The sequence below is a fragment of the Talaromyces proteolyticus genome (assembly GCF_021365285.1).
Source record: "Talaromyces proteolyticus strain PMI_201 chromosome Unknown BGW36scaffold_1, whole genome shotgun sequence".
In the NCBI taxonomy this organism is placed as follows: domain Eukaryota; kingdom Fungi; phylum Ascomycota; class Eurotiomycetes; order Eurotiales; family Trichocomaceae; genus Talaromyces; species Talaromyces proteolyticus.
In genome coordinates, this window is record NW_025764277.1 from 3693737 (window position 1) to 3712187 (window position 18451).

The 18451-nt window shown below is 44.5% G+C and overlaps 4 protein-coding genes across 4 annotated transcripts; 2 read left to right on the top strand and 2 right to left on the bottom strand.

Annotated features, from left to right (window-relative positions):
- Positions 1-29: 29 nt before the first annotated feature.
- Positions 30-1144, top strand: BGW36DRAFT_285908 (putative homocysteine S-methyltransferase; the record flags this gene model as incomplete). Its single annotated transcript, XM_046210364.1, has 2 exons — positions 30-929; positions 1001-1144. 2 exons carry the CDS (start codon positions 30-32, stop codon positions 1142-1144), a joined length of 1044 nt encoding a protein of 347 aa, XP_046078633.1.
- Positions 1145-1580: 436 nt separating this feature from the next.
- Positions 1581-8046, bottom strand: BGW36DRAFT_422536 (NACHT domain protein; the record flags this gene model as incomplete). The annotated part of the gene is made up of 4 exons (XM_046219714.1): positions 1581-6727; positions 6801-7079; positions 7168-7507; positions 7570-8046. The coding sequence occupies 4 exons, from the start codon at positions 8044-8046 to the stop codon at positions 1581-1583; spliced, it is 6243 nt and encodes a 2080-aa protein (XP_046078634.1).
- A 3042-nt stretch (positions 8047-11088) lies between these two features.
- Positions 11089-12727, bottom strand: BGW36DRAFT_21453 (uncharacterized protein). The gene is made up of 2 exons (XM_046209957.1): positions 12520-12727; positions 11089-12461 (listed from the first exon to the last, which is right to left on the bottom strand). Exons 1-2 carry the CDS (start codon positions 12584-12586, stop codon positions 11329-11331), a joined length of 1200 nt encoding a protein of 399 aa, XP_046078635.1. The 5' UTR covers positions 12587-12727; the 3' UTR covers positions 11089-11328.
- A 2542-nt stretch (positions 12728-15269) lies between these two features.
- On the top strand, positions 15270-17973 carry BGW36DRAFT_436199 (GMC oxidoreductase; the record flags this gene model as incomplete). The annotated part of the gene is made up of 6 exons (XM_046221441.1): positions 15270-15339; positions 15748-16033; positions 16097-16126; positions 16206-17088; positions 17149-17650; positions 17731-17973. The coding sequence occupies 6 exons, from the start codon at positions 15270-15272 to the stop codon at positions 17775-17777; spliced, it is 1818 nt and encodes a 605-aa protein (XP_046078636.1). The 3' UTR covers positions 17778-17973.
- Positions 17974-18451: the final 478 nt, after the last annotated feature.

Sequence of the window (18451 nt, forward strand, 5' to 3'; positions counted from 1 at the left end):
ATGAAAATTGATATCGGGGTGGCATCACGATGACTGTGGTTCAGATTCTCGACGGTGGCCTCGGGACCTCTCTTCAAGACAAATATGGCGTGGTTTTCGATAAGTCAACTCCAATGTGGGCATCTCATTTGCTCGTGACCGATCCGACAACTCTCCTAGCCTGCCAACGAGATTTTGTAGATGTTGGTATCGACGTGCTTCTTACTGCCACATATCAGATCTCTGCTGAAGGATTCGGACGAACAAAGACGGCTCGGTTTCCTGATGGCATTCCTCGCCAAGCAGTCAGTCCGTTCTTGAAAGCTGCCCTAGACGTGGCTGAGCAAGCAGTGGGAGCAAGACGTACCAAAATTGCTCTTAGCCTGGGTCCCTATGGAGCCACCATGAGTCCCGGACAAGAGTATAGCGGTCAATATGATGCTGAACATGACAATGAGAATGCTTTGTATAACTGGCATGTAGATCGACTGCAGCTTTTCCTCGAGGCAGATCACCAGCTTTCCGGGCGTGTGGCCTACATTGCCTTCGAGACACTACCCCGAATTGATGAAATACGTGCAGTCAGAAAGGCAGTTCATGCTGTAGGCCTCACTAGCATACCATTCTGGATATCGTGTGTCTTCCCAGGCAAGGGGAAAGCTCTACCCGACGGAAGCTCAATCGAAGAAATCACCGCGGCAGCCATTGCACCTATGAGAGACGGTGCAAGCCCATGGGGTATTGGTATAAATTGCACCAAGATTCACAAACTAGCGGGCCTCATTGATTCCTTTGGAGATTCTGTGACGAAGATGATTGCTACAGGTCAAATCCAGGCTGCTCCGACACTCGTATTGTATCCTGACGGCACGAATGGAGAAATCTACAATACATTGACACAAAAGTGGGAGAAACCAGATGGACTGGCTGCAGGGTATGAAAGGGATATGGTAGGAACAACTCTTTTTACCCACGTTCATTTCGCATGATTAATTGCCTTTATGTGCTTACTCAACTACAGATTCCCTGGGAAATTCAATTCTCTAGGGTACTGGACGAAGCTCGTACAAAGTGTCATTTTCAGTCTTTCCTTGTTGGAGGGTGCTGCAAGGCTACTAGTGACGATATTGAAAGGCTTGCGCGTCAGGTTTTACACAATGTATGACTCGACTAAAAAGGGGAAATAACTCAGACCCCCATTTTCAGAAAACCAGTCTTGCCAGTCTTGCCAGTCTTACCAGTATTTTTAGTGTTTGTTCTAAGAAGGATGAAAATTGCCGTCACCCGGCTGCGTGTTGCTATTTTACCCGAATGTATTGTTTAGTCAATGAGATATTCAATTTGTTTACATATATGCTACATAACATCAAGCCGGCATTAGTAATTGAGAAAAATAGACCTGAAACAAGATCATAAAGATACCATTAGACTTTTAAAAATTAAACGGGAGTAACGCGAGGAAATATGGGAAAGGAAAGACGGTACAAAAGAGGCAAAACGGAAAAATAGTATGCAATGAAAAGCCTTCAGAGAGCTATAAATTTGAAATGACTGTAGAAAATTACCTCAGTTTTCTTCCCATGGCCTATATAGCTAGAGGCCTACTCTTTCTCAACACCATTACTAGCATGTGCCGTGGCCTCCACAATCTCCCAGCGATTCGAGTTGAGATCTAATAGATCAACTCCACTCTCTGCTTTTCCAGAACCAAAGCCCTTTGGATTCCATTTCTCCACACCTTCAACTCCAACCAGGTCCTCCTTGAACTCCCGGAATACATCGGCATTGATCCGCTCGTATTCACTGTAGTCTTTTGGCCAGTCCCCATACCGCTCGATAGCGTGCTTGAGAAGATGAAAATGCTGACGAACGCGCTCGCCATCGGAAACATCGCTTTGCGAGGTAGCACCTACTGCCAGATCAACCGAGGAGGTAGACTCATCCAGGCATAAGCTCAGATCGCCACCTTCAAGCTCGGCGTAGGATGGATCTGTGAAAATACGAAGAATGTTTTCATGTATGGCTGCAGCTTTCTTATAGTAGCGATGCGCTATTTCTTGCCCATTCTTCTGGCCTTGATAACGCTGCCCGATGGTTGTGTAAAGCTGAGACAAAAGAGTAGACATTTCAAGCGTGGATTGATTACGGGCTCCATGCACACGCCGGTAGTTATAGACGATGTCTTCAGCCAGACGAATCGCCGCACTTGTTTCTCCGACAAGATAGCGAACAAGAATGAACCGACGCCCAAGAGTAAAGGTAACAGAGGGTTTCCAGGATCTCTGGGCTTCGCGACTATTCCAAAGTACAGTAAGGAGCCAGGCCAAAGACTGATAATCACGATTCTCCCCGAGGACTGCACTGATGTCGTTTAAGCTACCCAACCTGAGTTGGGTAACATTGATATGTATCTCCTTCGAAACACGCAGAGCGTCCTGTATGATAATACCGGAGGTTTTTAGTAGCCTCTGGCGAAGTGCATCATCAGGCTTGGCAGAAATATGTCGTGCTGAGATAGATAAACCAATTTGAAACACAAACTTCACAATGGCGGCTGTGCGGTAGGCTTCTTGGTGTGCAGAGATATACTTGAAGGCGGCAAGAGCAAGATCACACGCTTCAACGTACTTTTCAGTACGAAGCAACTCTCCCAAGTGCTTCTCGCTGGCGATTCCGACAGAGCGGAGAAAATTGTGTGATACATGGTTGCTGAAGTATCTCAATAAGGTCAAGGCAAGAATCTTCACTTGTGCCACCTCGGCCAGTTTGACGCGTTTGGCATCGGTTTCTAAGAAATAGCGCACGAAGTCTTCAAATACTCGATCCGCGGTGGACTGGCGATGGTTTGATAGGAGGAATTCATAAAGACGCGCAGCGGAGATTGAAACTTGTTGCAAGCTGCTTGTGGACTGTTTTGTGAGGCTTCTGAATTCTTCGAAGTATACATATTCGGTTGTTAAGGAAGCGAAAATCTCATTCAACGTAACCGAAGAATTTTGAGTACTGTGCTCAAGTTGAGCCAAAAATACAAGACTCTGACGTTCTTTTGAGGATAGGTCAAACTTGAATGACTTTGCTTTGGATGTATCCTTCATAATGATTTGGCGGTAGATCTCTTGTGACAGCTCTTTTGCCTTGGTTGTCTGGTTCGATGCAACATAACAGGACCCAATAGTCTTAGCGGCAGCAATCAGCCTTGTAGAGGAGGTCTCAGTGGATAAAGTTTGCACGGTGGTCTCTTGAAGTTCATGAAGTATTGTCTCCGTCTGGCTACGTTTGGAATAAAAGGAGACTAGTTCCTCCATTTTGGAGAGAGACTCTTCGTGGGCCCAACCATTTGTCTGTCTCACTGATTCAATACGACGTTTAAGCACAGTTACTGCTCGGTCTACTTGTGTAGATGAGACTATCTCGGATCGCGTAGATGTAACAGTAGCAGCTTGTTCTTCGTATATCGCATCAAGTGTTGCGGTGATCTCTTGATAGTCGATTTGCTCTGATTTCAGCTTGAGTAATTCTTCGTACAGCTGAATTGCCTCGATTTCAAATTTCTTAGACTCTTGACAGAGCTTAGCCAAGGACAACGTCGCTTGAATAGTAATAGAGGCCGTTTCACTGAAAAGCGCCTTGATTTTCGCCTGGTAGTCCACATTGACTTTATGAATGATAGTAAAGTCGCTTTGCAGAGATCGAAGACATTGTACATAGCGTGTGAAGAAGGTTTTGAGAAACTCTTGGTCTTCAAATCTCGTGCTTACCTTGGGTTGATGAAGGAAGGTATTGAAAATGACCTTGTAATATTGGACGGCATCGGAATATCGGCCTTGGCTCCAAAGTTCAGTAGCAACAATATTGAAGGGCTCAAACGCCTCTGGCTTGGATATATCTGAGTCCTTGTTGACGGCATTTATAATTTGACGATAGTAGTCCACAAAGATCGGGCGAGGACGAGTAAGTTCCGCCAGCACCCACAGATTTTTAATCACAAGCGGATGGGTTAGAGTGTAATGTTTGATGTAGTCGTCTAAAAGCTCTTGTCTGAGACTTATAACTTTCTCTGTCTGAGAAGTCCGCTCAAACAATTGAATAAGCTCCGTGGTGATGTGATCCAAAAGCTTATCTCCGACCTTGCGATTCAATCGAACAGCACGATACACCCGCGTGCATATGTCTTCTTCCTTGGCAAAGCGTCGACGAGCGTGGTAGCATTGGATGAGACGCTCGGATAGCTGAATGCAACTATCGAGGTGTTTTGCTGGAAGCGTGACGTCCTGAAGTGAAGATGCAAAAAGCGTGGGCCAAACTCCGTGCAATACTCGCTTGATCAGGCGAGTCGCGTCCTGCCAGCGGTGTTGGGAAACATACTGAGAGTACAGGGTCGAAATCGCGGTTATAGATGTTTCATCAATTGTGCTAATCGACTTTGATGCCTCGTAAATCATTTCTTCAAAGCTCGTTTCCGATGTGATGGACGTCATAGAGCTGGAATGGGAAACTGTATGCATGACTTCCTTGGAAGTAGAGTGGATAATTTCCTGTATTTCTTTGTAGGTTGATGTATCAACACGACTGGTATTCCGATAATGTTGTTCACAACGCTTGAAGACTGAGATGGCAAGGGCGGATAAGCCGACAGTCTTCATGACCTTGGCAATCTCGACAAAATAAGAGATGGAAGATTCGGAAATTGTGGATCTCGAAGATTGCTGTTCATAATCCTGCCATGTTGTTGCAAGAAGAGAGGAAGCCTCGTATTCACGTTTCTGTGATTTCAAAAACTTGCTGTACTCTAGAACAGCCTTGATCTTTCGTTCCTCCCATTCAGCTGAGTAATTTAAACGGCATTGCTTGCTTGCTCGTTCCCAGATCTCAATAAAAGTAGACTCTGCTAATTGTATCTTGCCTTCGGAGACGTACTTTTCGGCAAGTTGCAGAATGGCAGCGAAGTCGAATTTAGTGGTTTCGATCAACATATCCTCTTCTTTGGTATCCAGCAGAAGACCTGCGCTTGTTTGAGTTTCTTCTTCTTCGTTTGTTACATGACCCTTGAGATGGACATGGAGGCTGGAATTAATGCCGTGAAATTCTTGAGAGTCTGCGCCATATTGTTGAATAGTAGACGATCGGAGTGAGATATAGATCTCTCTTGCCTTTTTCTCTTCTTTGATCAACTGGTAGTGTTCCGCTAGCTGGGTGAGAGTCGAGATAACAATTTCCGATGTAGCACCATATTGAGACTTGTAAAATTCCACAAGGAGTAACAAACTTTCTTCTCTCCGAGTCATGATTTCGGTTTTAGAGTCAGTGATTTGACTTGCGGTGACTTCTAGGAAGGTAGTCACGATGCTTATAGTGAGGTTATGATGAGCATTGAGAAGACTCCGACTAATATCAATTGCCTCGTAGAGTACTTGGCCGGCTTCGATAAGGAGGTGATGATGGCGATACAAGACAGCTAGATTAATTATGGTCTGTAGAGTAGCAATGTGTTTGGCTGTCAGGGCCGCACGGCAGAGACGAGTAATGATGGTAAACCTCGACAACAAAAACGGCGCAGCCTTGTTCTCTAAGATAGTTTGATTGAGTAGGTAGAAAGTTGTGGTAGTTGGTAGAATCTTGCCAAACTCTTTTGCTGCCCCAGTTTCGCCGGCTTTCGTGAAAGCATTTGTGCGGCGGAGATGCACAATCCAGTATCGCACGGCGAAATCAAGAAGAATGTGTTTTCTCAAAATTTCATCGGTTTGAAAGAGGTCGAGTGATGTCAGTGAAGGCTCCCTATCTTCATTTACATTGGCTTGTACGTATATCAAAAGCCTACGAAGAAGGTCTGCGTGTCTGTCCTTCACATTAGGCAGAAGCTTGCCCATAGAAAACACCTCCACAACGGCAGAGCGAATTTGAGTGTGACGGAGATATACAAATCCGTTTTCGAGATAGACCAGGGAGTTTATAGGCTTAAGAAGACGAAGAATGTCAACGTTTCGCTCTATTATGGTTCCTTTTTCGACGTGGATGGCGAGAAGAGCAGACAGCTCTCTCTGGGAAAGAGGACGATCGGCTGTGCTAAGAAGAACCAGAGTCTGCTTTGCGTACTCTGTAATATCTTCTGTCTGCAAGCTGTGGATTACAAAATCGGTAATGGTCAACTTGGAGGTCACTAAGGTATTGGCCGACTTTTGTAGAGCTTCGACTGTCTCCTCATGACGGGCTTGCCTGGCGGCTAGTTTTGCCCAGAGAAATGAACCATTGGCTGCCTGCGTAATACTATCAATAAGGATCTCCTGTGCAGCCTCTGGCATGCTTGTGAAGGGTTTGTGGCTTTCAAAGCCGTTGCGCACGACCGCTGCAATATCGTCGAAAACCAGCTCCGGCGTTACTTCAATATTCACCCCATTAGAGCGCGTCTGCGATCCCTTTGAACCCAAGAGAACAAGCTTTAAATGAGACGCTTTGGAAGTAGCTGCTTGCAACTTCTGCAGAAGGTGTGCCTCACCATCAGTCACCTCATCAATACCATCGATCACGATAACTAGCGGCTTAGCCCCACGAAGAGGAGAATCCAAAGCAGCTTCTAAAGCACCCCACATTACTTCGTCATACTCATCGTCACTAGTAATATGCAGAGTTTTCTCGTATGCGCCAAAGAGGGTTTGAAACAGGTGCGTGTTTCCGATGCTTTTATCAAATAACTGACGAAGAATTCCCTTTACAACGGCTCTAGGAGTAGTTTCTGTAGGAGTCCTGCCGTCTGAAAAAGGAAAGTTACTTCTCTTAGTCCCAGTAAGGCAAATAATGACGGATGGAAGACAGATTACACTTACCAATTGGAACGAATAATGTCTGATAGGAGATGCCGCCAATTGGGTGCTGTAGATGATCGACAATCACTGAGGCAAGCACCGTCTTTCCTGAACCTGGTTTCCCAGAAATTGAAAGACTTTTGAGCTCTTGACTTTTTAGAAATCGAGTCAAGTATGGCCCGATCCAAAGACAGGTCAATTCTTCTCGGTCTTGCGCAAGCTGGGAGGCTCTTTCGGCAATGCTACTTAAGACACGATCTTCCTGTGCTAGCCAGCGTTTGATAGTCTTGACTTCGGATACTAGAAACCAGCTAGTAAGTAATATTCAGAATGGAAAATATTGGTTGAGATATTTGAATATTAGTAACATGAAATGGTGGAAACTCACCTTGATCGCCATCTAGCTCATCCCTCAGCAGCTGATGTCTCCACATTGCTTCGGCAATTTTCTCACAGCGAGCGTGGAAAGCCTCGATCTGACCAGAAAATGTGGAAAATATATTGACAGATACGGATGCTTTGGAAGTTCCGCGCAGAGCCTTGTGAAAGTGGGTTGCGACACTCGCAACAAGGGTGACAATGTCCCCTAAAGCAAAAACTAGCTGTTCTTTGATTTCTTGAGACTCGTTGAAGAGTTCAGCGCGCTCTAGAAGATTTACTAGCACCATTGAGGTGCTGTGAAAGAAGCCAAAAGAGATTTTAAGTGCGGAAGCATTCGCTTCTCCCAGCTATTGGAGTCAGATAAAGTCAGCAAAAAGAAAAGAAATCAAGAGCGAGAAGAAGTACGAACCTCTAGCAAGATTGCGCAGTAGCCGTAAGAAAGTTGAGCGGCCAAGTAGCTGTCACCTGCAAAATGTTCAATAGCCAAATCGAAAGAATGTAACCTTTCCACAAAGAGTTGTGCCCATGCTAAAACTTTGTCGTAGCTGCTTCCCTCAGGAGGCAGTTTGCTCATCCGCTGATGGCGAATCCATTCTAGGATAGTTGAATGTGTTGCATTCAACAACTTTGAAGAGGTTAAGGCTCCCAACTCATCGACACTCCTGCGCTTCAGAGTGTATACCACGTTGGATATAGTCGACGATTCGTTGGCTGCAACGGTTTTCCGAGAGACTCGTCTAGATGTTACAGAACGAGGTGGGCCATTCGAGATACTGTCGATGTCAAGAATACCTCCAGATACCCGTCTCCAATGCCCCAGTCCCAGCGTACCAGGGATTGGCGACAGCGGGTGTGAAGGAGTTTCTGCCTGTAAACCGGGGGCCATATTGCTGTCAGGCGAAACAGAAATTGGACTTTTAGATTCGATTATGGCGTTGTCTGAAGGCTTATTGAAAGGAGTGTTCTTTTGCGGCTGGGTAGAATTCGAGTACTGTATAGAGGAAAAGTTCTGTGGGGTAATAGATCTGTATCGAGGAGGTTGAAGAGTAGGCTCTCCAGAGATTCGTGTGCAACACTTAAAGCAAGACATGCACCGGCTTAAATGGAAAAGCAGATGAAAGAAGTTTGAGTTTCGGATTCCGGCTCTGGTCCTCGAGTTTAATATTTATACTAGTAGTCAAGTTGAAACTAGTCAAAATTCCCGATGTTGCCATGGGCTTTGATTATTCGAAAGCCATGGTCGTCTTAATCACTCTGAGGAGCATTGACCGAAACATGAAGTGCTCCACTACTCCATAATGCAAGTTTAGCTTTGTTTATGCTGGCCACTTCTCTTTGGGGCTAGGGCTACGCAGACCATATAAGCGTTATTGAGTTAGGACAAACTAGTCTGTGGAACACCAGGGTTGGTTTAATTTGGTGCTCACATGTGTGGATAGGCCTGAGGGCCAGAATCGTTCATCGATGTCTTCCACTCTTACAGTTTCCCCACGAGTCACTGTTGAGTTTCTGGTGTGCCATGTGTGCCACTTCATCAGACCGGAATGGAGAGAGAACCCCATGGGTTTCCTAACTGGTGGAAGGACATTTCAACCCCAACCGAGCTGTATCGATTGTCTGTTATTTGAACAAGGATATGATTGACGATGTATATCCGCATTGGAACCACTTTGATCCAGCTCGAATGTCTCAGAGATGTTCAGTCTGTTGGACCTTGGACCAGTCAGGTTTGCGATAAGCTTCAGAGCTTCAGTGAGACTTACCCATCATGCGACACTGAAAGAAAAAGCAAGTCAAACATCCCCGTCGAGTTTCCGAGTCGACCTATGAGATCCTTGTCGTGGATATGGCTGGCTACGTATAATAAGGTCGTCACAAGAACATTGCAGGGATCTGCTGTAAAAATAAGGAAAACAGCCGATCACGAATGCAGGATACGTAGACACCGTTGCTAGGTTTAGAGGCTAGCGTGAGATGCCACAGGCGACGAGCATGACAGCCGAAAAATGAATTTTGAATATTCGAACCTTGGCCAGCAGCTCGAGATAGCACGAAAGCCAACCTCTACATGTTCTAGACGGTCTTTTATGCATATTTCTACTTCTGCGTCTTCGACTAGGAGGACGACGTGTTTCTTTAGGCTCGCGAACGCGGGGCAAATGCAAGAAAGGGTTCGATGTGGTTACACGGTGGCACTGGGGTTGAAGAATAGGCAAAACCAGCCGATAGGTAGATTGAAACTTGAACGAGGCGTTGCTGAGTGCTTCAGCGGCTACGGACTTCGAGGCCACCAGAGGCCGTCGCCGGGTAAGGGGCTAGTTCGTCCCCACCGTTCATTAATCATACATAATAATTCATATAATACAAACCAGTTGTGTGTATTACTGGCACTATCGCTATTATTATTCTATTTTTATTGGGGGCTTAATGTTTCCAGTATGACTCTCTTTTAGACTCTTATTGGCAAGACCCCGCAATCTAGGATAATTGAGAAGGGAAAGTCTGATTTTGTACTGAACTTGGACTATACATTGATACTAGTAATTTTGTTTACTGTAATACGTTACACTACCGCCGGCTCAGCCAGCCACAGCCGCTTACTTTCCGGCTTTGCCTGACAGCGGTGGGTTGCGGAAAGTGTACGGAGTATTGATTCTCTAATTATAAAAGCCAGTAATCTCTTGTAACCCTGTCACTTGATGGGACGAATGAAAATACTGCCGGCCTTACCCTCTCCACGTTGTCTGTAGTGACCAAGTTGGTAGTATCGTACCTGAAGGACTAGCCGAAACATTAAAAATGCCCTTATGGTCATGTATCGCCAGCCCGGCGATGAAAGGAACGGCTGTATATGGACAGGTGGCTTGGCAGTCATTCATATTATATTTAATTGCAATCCCAACAAAGAACATGGAGAGAGTTTCATTGAGAAATTAACCATGTGTGTGATGTTCTAATTACATTTATATCAAGACAATGCAGCAGCATATTTGTAAGCTGAAACTATGTCTAAGCAGGAAAAATGAAAATTAAAAATGAAAAACGGTGTAGTATATCTGGACGATTTGCTAGTTCCAGATCCGGCCACAAGGAGTGGCGTGCTGCAAGCGACTTCATAAAACCGATTCCGAATAGGCTGCGGCTGATGTAGATTAAGACATCGCACAAGGTTATTATTGCAAATATATGAAATTGTGTTTGCTAGTAGTAAACTATATGTATATAGATATAATGTGGAAAACAAAATCTTTATAATTAGTAGTTTCTTTGCGGATACATGTATAAAGTTAACAGAAGAAAACATAGATATGGATTACAAGCCCCGAATTCCGTTTCAGTGAAGGAAGATCTAGATCTAGTCGAACCCATTGCGTCAAGATGGGCAGTGCTTTTATTGTGGTTTTATCATCTTTTCAACATTCAAAGTGAGGAATTATTTTAATCAAGAGGCATGGGATAACTTATTGGCAGCGTAAAAGGAGTGAACCGGACGGCCTTTAACGTTCATTGTTGCCAAATAAATAGTCACATCTGAAAGATACAGTAGACAGATAACAACTGATCCACGGTCCGTTCCTCTGAAAAATATGGTAATGCCTAAAACCAGTACATGCAGTGTCAACCAACCAACACTCCGAGAGAACGAAATCGCCAAGATAAACCCTGGGAAAATACAAATTAGGCACATCCCATGCCTGAAGAAGGTAAATAAAGATTGATAGCTTCTGTAGAGAGGAATGAAATCCTTACAGTCCCGACGATTTTATTCATCGGTTTTAGGGCATCTAGAAACGATCTCAGGTCCTCTTGGAATTCGTAACATCCTACAAAAATTTCAATTCAGTTTTAAGCAGAGTCTAAAAGCCCGCATGGCGAATGGCAAAGTAAAAGTGTGGATGGAAGATGAAAGCTTGATTTGCTGAGAAAGTCAAAGGTTGCCAGGGTCCTCCAAGTGCCTGAACGGTAAAGGACTATTCATTTAGTCGAGTTGCAACGGACTTTTGTTCGGAAGGTGGCGTATCTGAAGGAAGTGGCCTGGGTAAAAGACTTTGGAGATAAGCAGCTCTGTGTCTAGGTCTCCTTATTATGAGGTTCTTTGCAATTGTTGTTGTGAATGGAAGCGGCATTTCAATGACGAAGGCGTTCGTTTGAGAGAGGAGAAGGTTTGTTATTGAAGCTTTAAAATTTGTTCTTTCAGTTCTTCATTGCCTCGAAGAAAGTTTTGAAGCCACTCTGCGGTGCGGATGAGGATTTGCTTTCGTGTGTGGGCTTTAATATCCATTCCTGGAACAATGTCACACAAATCTGCAAACCCTTTATTTACTTGTTCTCTGCGTTTGCGTTCTGAAATATTGTGGATTTCTTTCTTACGCTCCTCTTGGAGTATGCGAAGCTGCTTGCTGTCTAGCTTTTGGCCAGTTCGTGTAAAATCCCTCCTTTTGCGTGGGATTCTGCGCTCTCTTTGCATGTCGACGGGAATTACAGGGAGAACACGGTGAACGGAAGCTGGATCCTCAGGGTCACCGATGTGTTTGTTGCCGTTGCCGTTGCCGTTGCCGTCAAATTCTTCTGTGTTGAGTTCTGGGTCGCCGTCTGATAATTCGTAGCCAAAAGCGCTCTTACCATTAGATGCAATGCTCGTTATCCATCCTAACCAAGTATCTGTGGCATGTGTATGGCTTAATTGATGTGCTGATGATGGCACGAACTGATCAGAAACGAAAGCCGAGTCTGAGCCCCATCGCAGCTGAGTACCACCCTTTTCGGTAGAATGTGTGTCGCAAGCTTGTGCAGAAATCCTGTCCTCCAGGCAGATTGCAGGCCAATGCATCCATGCGGAGTCTACTATGTACTTTGAGCTTTCGCAAACAGGAAGCACTCGTTGATTTGGCTTCGATATCCTATGGCCAGACCATGGCTCGCGATGGGGAGAGAGCGGAGAGTTTGGAGTGGGAGAGGGAGATGTTTCATCTTCTTGGCCTGGTCTTGTTGAATTGATATGCTTGAATGACAACGGAAACTCCGCGTCACTCTGGCTCGGTAAGAACCCAGTCCGCGGGAGATAAAGATGTGCGGGATTGTTAGAATGTGAAAAAAAGGTAGTATGTGCCCTCTGGTATAGATTGCGTGTCGGGTCGTGGTTCAATTCTCTGTAGTGCTGAGGATATCCTTTCCAGATCTGATCTATTGCTGCTCGTCCCGCCGTATGCTCTTTGATTTGTCTCGCAATTCCGGATGAGTCGAAGAATAAAAGCGTGTTTTGTTGGGGCAAACCCAGGCTCGGGCTCGGTTCCCAGTACCCTGATGTGCGAGATTTGAGAAACTTGCTTGAATCAATTGGATTTGATGCAGTACAGACCTTCATGTTGGTTACCGTCGTTCTGATGCGACGATTCTTTCGTGAAGGACGCGAAGGTCGCCATCATTGTATATCATATCAGACGGGGCTGCGACGCGCATGTCCTTCAAAGTCGGTGGTGTTGTTTCTTTGCTCGGAAAGTAGTCGTTCTCCATAGGATGGCCATAGATAATAAAAGACGCCAGTTGAGGGGTGGAGAACACTAGTAATCTGACCGTTGCTGACAGTAGTATCTACGCCGGAAGCAGAAAGCAAGTATTCAAGTGGCGGGACAGCAAAAACTAACAGGTGGATTAGCGCGTCCCCAGGCGTCATCCCCCACTTCACTTCCCCATGGATATTTAGTCATTTACCCTATGGGCTTACGGAGTATGCACTTTAGGAGAACGGGTTGTCTGCGCGGGAAGTAGTGTCTGAAACCCCCGCGACGCCTTACGGTGAAGAAATCATCGTGATGGGTTGTCGGGTCCGATCTTATTCATCTATTATTATTGCAGGTAGAGATCTCGGCTAATTCACATGTTATAAGCTTCGAGCCAAGCAATCGATTTCGTCGGCTTCCATTCCGACCATGTCGTAAGAGGGGGTTCCAGAGTCCAGTAGGAACACGCTTACAACAAAAATGGCAAAAGGCAAACCTTTTGCATCAGCTACAGCCAATGGGGTCTTATGACGAGCGCTAGACCAGGGGCGTACGGTCACCTGCGATTAAGCTCACTACTGGTCTAGATTGTTGGTAGGCCTAGGTGACAATAATAGTAGTCAACGTTATTATCGCAATCAACCATGATTGTTGTTGGTTGGGTTCGGAGGGTCCGCATCATTGAATACGCATGGAGGCCCCGGCCCAGGATATGAGGCAGCCGAACCGACCGTTGCACTTCGTTTTTAGGGCTTAGGTTATCTGCCTAGGGTATTATTGAATTGTGATGAATACAGCCTGTACTCTGTAGTGACGACTTTGTACTCAGATGCTACTTTAGGCGTGAGGATTTAAAACCCACGGGTGATCACGGCAATCCGATGACGTTAGCAGACGGCATATCGTATTAGTCGACGACCGCGGAGCTAGTTCCCTAGTTAACACAAACCAGGAGACCAGGATGCATCCTTCTGGATCTACCCCGAGTGGGGCTGGATAAGCCAAGCAGTTGGCCAACAATTCAACAACTGGACGTGGAGACGAGGTCGAGACCTCAAGCCTCAAGACGGCGTTGATCGTAGATGCAAAATTTTTCGCAAAGCTTCATAGAAGAAAATTCTAAGTGGTAGGAACCGACCGGCCCTTTTTGCGTCGGCCAGGGTCCGCGTAGAGATGTTTCCCAGCTGGCACTATTAGTAGTGCCCGGTAGGGATTGAAACCGGCGAGATCGGCGTCTGGAAATTAGGAACGATTAGTAAATGAGTTAGCCAGGAGTCTTTCTGTGTTACCCGTTATCTATCTTTGGTTAGTCGACCTGATTCCGACGGTGACCGAGTCATGCCACCGCTCTAAACGTTGATTTTCAATCCTGATTTGTATTGAAAGTGCCGAGGGTCGAAGCCCTCCACATGTAAGAATGCAATCCCCCGCATTTCTGGGGGAGCGACCGTCAGCCCAGTTTGTACGGAACTGACTTTTTGTTATTATTATATACTATTCACGCAGTAGTCACATGGATCGTAGGCAATTATTGATTATAACAGCGTCCTGACTACGATTTCGGTTTCATCGCAGGCTTGTGATTTGCAATACTGTGGTCTTCACGCTATCCTCGTAATAGGAAATGAGTTTCTTGGGTCGCAGCTTTCAAAATGCTCGGATTTCCCGACCTAATGCTGAGATGGCCCACAGAAAGACCCTCATCGGATTAATACCGAGCAAGATGTCCATTTTTGTAGATCCAGGGGATCAATCTGCTCTATTGGTCTATGGAGCTTTCATTATTGATATATAATTATGGAGTATGTGTCTTCGGTATGGTAATGATAACAGGGTACTTCTACACTGAGTAAAATCGACGAGATGAGATGATTTTCATATATAACTTATGATTAAGGACCCTCGCCCCCCCCCCTCCTTTCCCCCATTAAGAAATCCTTTATATTAAGGAACTGAACATCATACAAAATTCCTTCTTACCCCACTTCTAAGTGATTCCTTATAATTTTACGAACTCGCTATACCAAATTCCTTATAATTAAGGCATGTAAAAGTTTACTTTTACCTTTACGTGGGATCTCTATCGTGTTAATAAAATCAACAAAAACATTAAAAAACACTAAAAAACCATGACTAATAAACAAAAAATTGCTCTACACGCTCAATACTAGTTAAAGCCATATTTAACTAATCTCTAGTTTCAAAACTAATTTCAAGCCATACACAGTCAAAAAATTCTTACTTTATTACTATCCTAGATCCTCTCGCCTTAATTCACATTTCTCAACTCGCTCTCCTCGTACTGGATCAAGATTAAACAACAGTTAGCAAATCAGTAGCTAAAGCTTAATAACGCACTTTTTAAATAATTCAAATGACTAAAGAATCATATATCTGCTTAAATCTAATTTATGGTCTCAGCAGGCTTACTTTATAGATTTACTATATATATATATATTCATAATTACCTAATATAAGAAACTCCTTATATTAAGGAACTTAAGTCCTATGCAAAATTGAATCTTTAATTCTACGGTTTACTGTAATAATCAAGTTACAAATAGGCAACTCTTTTACAGCTTTCTTTAATAATCAAGCTTCGGCCAGAATGCCACATCACCGTTTTGTGAAACTAGAGAACCCACATAAATTGTTGTCTTTCATCCATGTGAAAAAGGGTGAGTGTTTATTTTATTGTATGACACCTGCAATTCCACCTCTATTCACATGAGCAAAAGTGTCAACAATGAAGAATAGACGAGGGAACTAGCGGAAGGTGAGGACATTCATATGGACCCTTTGGACTGCAACTTGCCTCGGTGTCATGTCCATTCCCACTGTCTATGCTTTCGAGACAAATTTACAAATACCTTGATGGACGGCAATACAGGGGACTGATGGTACGAATATAACGTTATTGAACCATCACATCCATTTGGTGGGAAACTTACTGCATTGTCAACATACCCAAAGTTTGTTAGTAATGAGGCGATACGCACATATACTGCCATGGTTAGGGTTAATTGCGGGATGTCAACCCTTTCCTCAATCTTCCTCCGAGCGCTCTTCTAGTACTGTCTTACAAGGCCGCGACACTAATGCCACTTATGACTATGTTGTCGTTGGAGGAGGTACCGCCGGCGCCGCTATTGCTACTCGTTTGGCTCAACAGTCCTTCAGCGTGGCACTCATCGAAGCTGGAGTACAGTATGAGTTTGAGTCACTGGCTGCTCTCCCCATAGCCGACGTATTCCCTGCAGGCTCCGATCCGACAACAAACTCAGACATCGATTGGGGCTTTGTAACCAAGGAACAGCCGGGAGCAAACAATCGTGATATCCATTTTGCGCGAGGCAAGTGTCTCGGTGGCAGGTGAGGCTATGCAGAGTACCTTATACGAATATAGAGACAGGGGTTGATTTATTATTTCGGCAGCTCGGCGTTGAATTTCATGATTTATCAACGGTAGGTCTCGAGCAGCACACTTATTCCTTCCCGGCTGGGTATCTACAGGTACTAATGAGTTACATTGTGTAATGAGCAGGCCGACTATAGAGTCAATGCAAAAATGGGCCGATGCCGTCGACGACAATAGTTATGTATTCGATAAAGTTTTTCCTTATTACAAAAAAAGCGTCGCGTTTACGCCACCGAACACGCAGGCTCGCTTTCCTAACGCAACAGTAGAATACCAGGCATCTGCCTTTGAGTCGAACGGTGGGCCTTTGCAGGTCTCATATACAAACTATGCAATGCCATTCTCCACTTGGATGCTGCTTGGAATGGAAGCAATTGGCATCAACAAAACCGATGACTTTAACTCTGGATCTCTCTTCGGTACCCAATACTGTGCCTCCACAATCCGCCCCTCTGATGAGACCAGAAGCAGCTCCGAATCCTCATTTTTAGCAACTTCTAACTCGAGCTCCTCATTACATGTGTACTCGTCAACGCTAGCAAAAAGAATATTATTCAACGACGATAAACAGGCTACTGGGGTGAAAGCAACAACGTCAGGAAATTCAACAATTCAGATAGAAGCCAATAAAGAAATTATCATTTCTGCAGGTGCCTTCCAATCACCGCAGCTGCTGATGGTTTCTGGAATTGGACCGTCAAACATTCTACAGCAATACAATATTGAAACTGTGTCTGACCTTGCTGGTGTTGGACAGAATATGTGGGATCATCCATTTTTTGCTCCGACCTATCGTGTCGGAGTAGAAACTCTGACTGCAACCGCCAATAACTTTCTAAATCTTGGAGCAGAGTTTGTCACATATGCAACGACCCACACAGGCATAATGACTAGTCCAATTTCAGATTTATTAGCCTGGGAAAAAATTCCTAGCAGTCTACGGGCCAATTTTTCTTCCGGAACCACCCAGGCTTTGTCATGGTTTTCGGATGACTGGCCTGAGGCCGAAGTGAGTTGCAATCAAGCTGTCAATCACGAATCTGGACTTGACTAATTCATGCTCATGTAGTATATCTCTGGTGCGGGCTACATTGGGAACTGTTCCAACCTCTTTGAGATCCAACCAAAGGATGGATACCAATACGCATCCATTCTAGGCGTGCTGGTGGCACCCACTTCACGAGGCAATATAACAATCACCTCTTCAGACACCTCAGATCTACCAACAATCAACCCTAACTGGCTGGCGACGGAGAGTGACCAACAAGTTGCCATTGCAATATTTCGTCGCATCAGAGCCGCTTTTCAAAGCAAGGCGATGGCCCCTGTCATCGTTGGCGAAGAGTACTTTCCTGGCACGGATGTTCAGACCGATGATGAAATTCTCGAATTCATCAGAAATAATCTGATGACTCTATGGCATCCTGCAGGAACATGTAAAATGGGAACCGCAGATGATTCAACAGCAGTCATTGATAGCAAAGCACGAGTTTTTGGCGTTAAAGGACTGAGGGTTGTCGACGCCAGTGCCTTTCCCATTCTACCACCAGGGCATCCCCAGTCTACAGTCTGTAAGTCGATACAGCATTGATATATTATAATTCCTTTCTATTCTATTATTTTTCTACGATATATGGCTAACCTATAGTAGATATGCTAGCGGAGAAGATCGCTGACGATATTATTAATAACTTGTGAGACTTATCGAAAGTAACAGCTGGATAATAGATTCCAAAAATTAAGTATAGCTTCTTTTGATTAGTTGAAGTTACGTCTCAAAGTCTGAAGTATATAATATGTTTTTCTAAATGTTACAAGTGTGTTGGATATTAGGACTGGACAATCTGGCAATTACTTCTTGGCTAAAGGTTAAATTATAACATGCTAAGACAACGTAGATGTTTTAAACCGAATGGAAATGAACCGTCTTGGGAATTAGATTGTTTTGTAGCCAATTCAGACAAACATTGAAGATGAAGAGATCGATGATATTACATAGGATAGTAGGTTTGGGAATTATCGTTTGAGAGAACTGATAAAGCTGGTAATGTATTGACATGCAAGGGAATATTTATATGGATTACATACATAAAATACAGCAGATCTCCATATCAATGGCCACCAATCATCCTTCTATTTCGTCGACTGAACAACTAGTACGCTTCCTGGTGTTAGCAGTGTGTGTGCGTTATGGAGGTGATTCAAAGGTGAGCATATGCCTACGCAGTGTCAGATGTTCGTAAACTCCTCCACCGGGCTAATATCCTCGTCTTCACAAGAATGTCAATTGCTATTTACTCACATAAAAATATTGATAGACCAACTGTACTTCTGTCTTTGGGCTGTTTACACCATTGACACAAATATTCTTT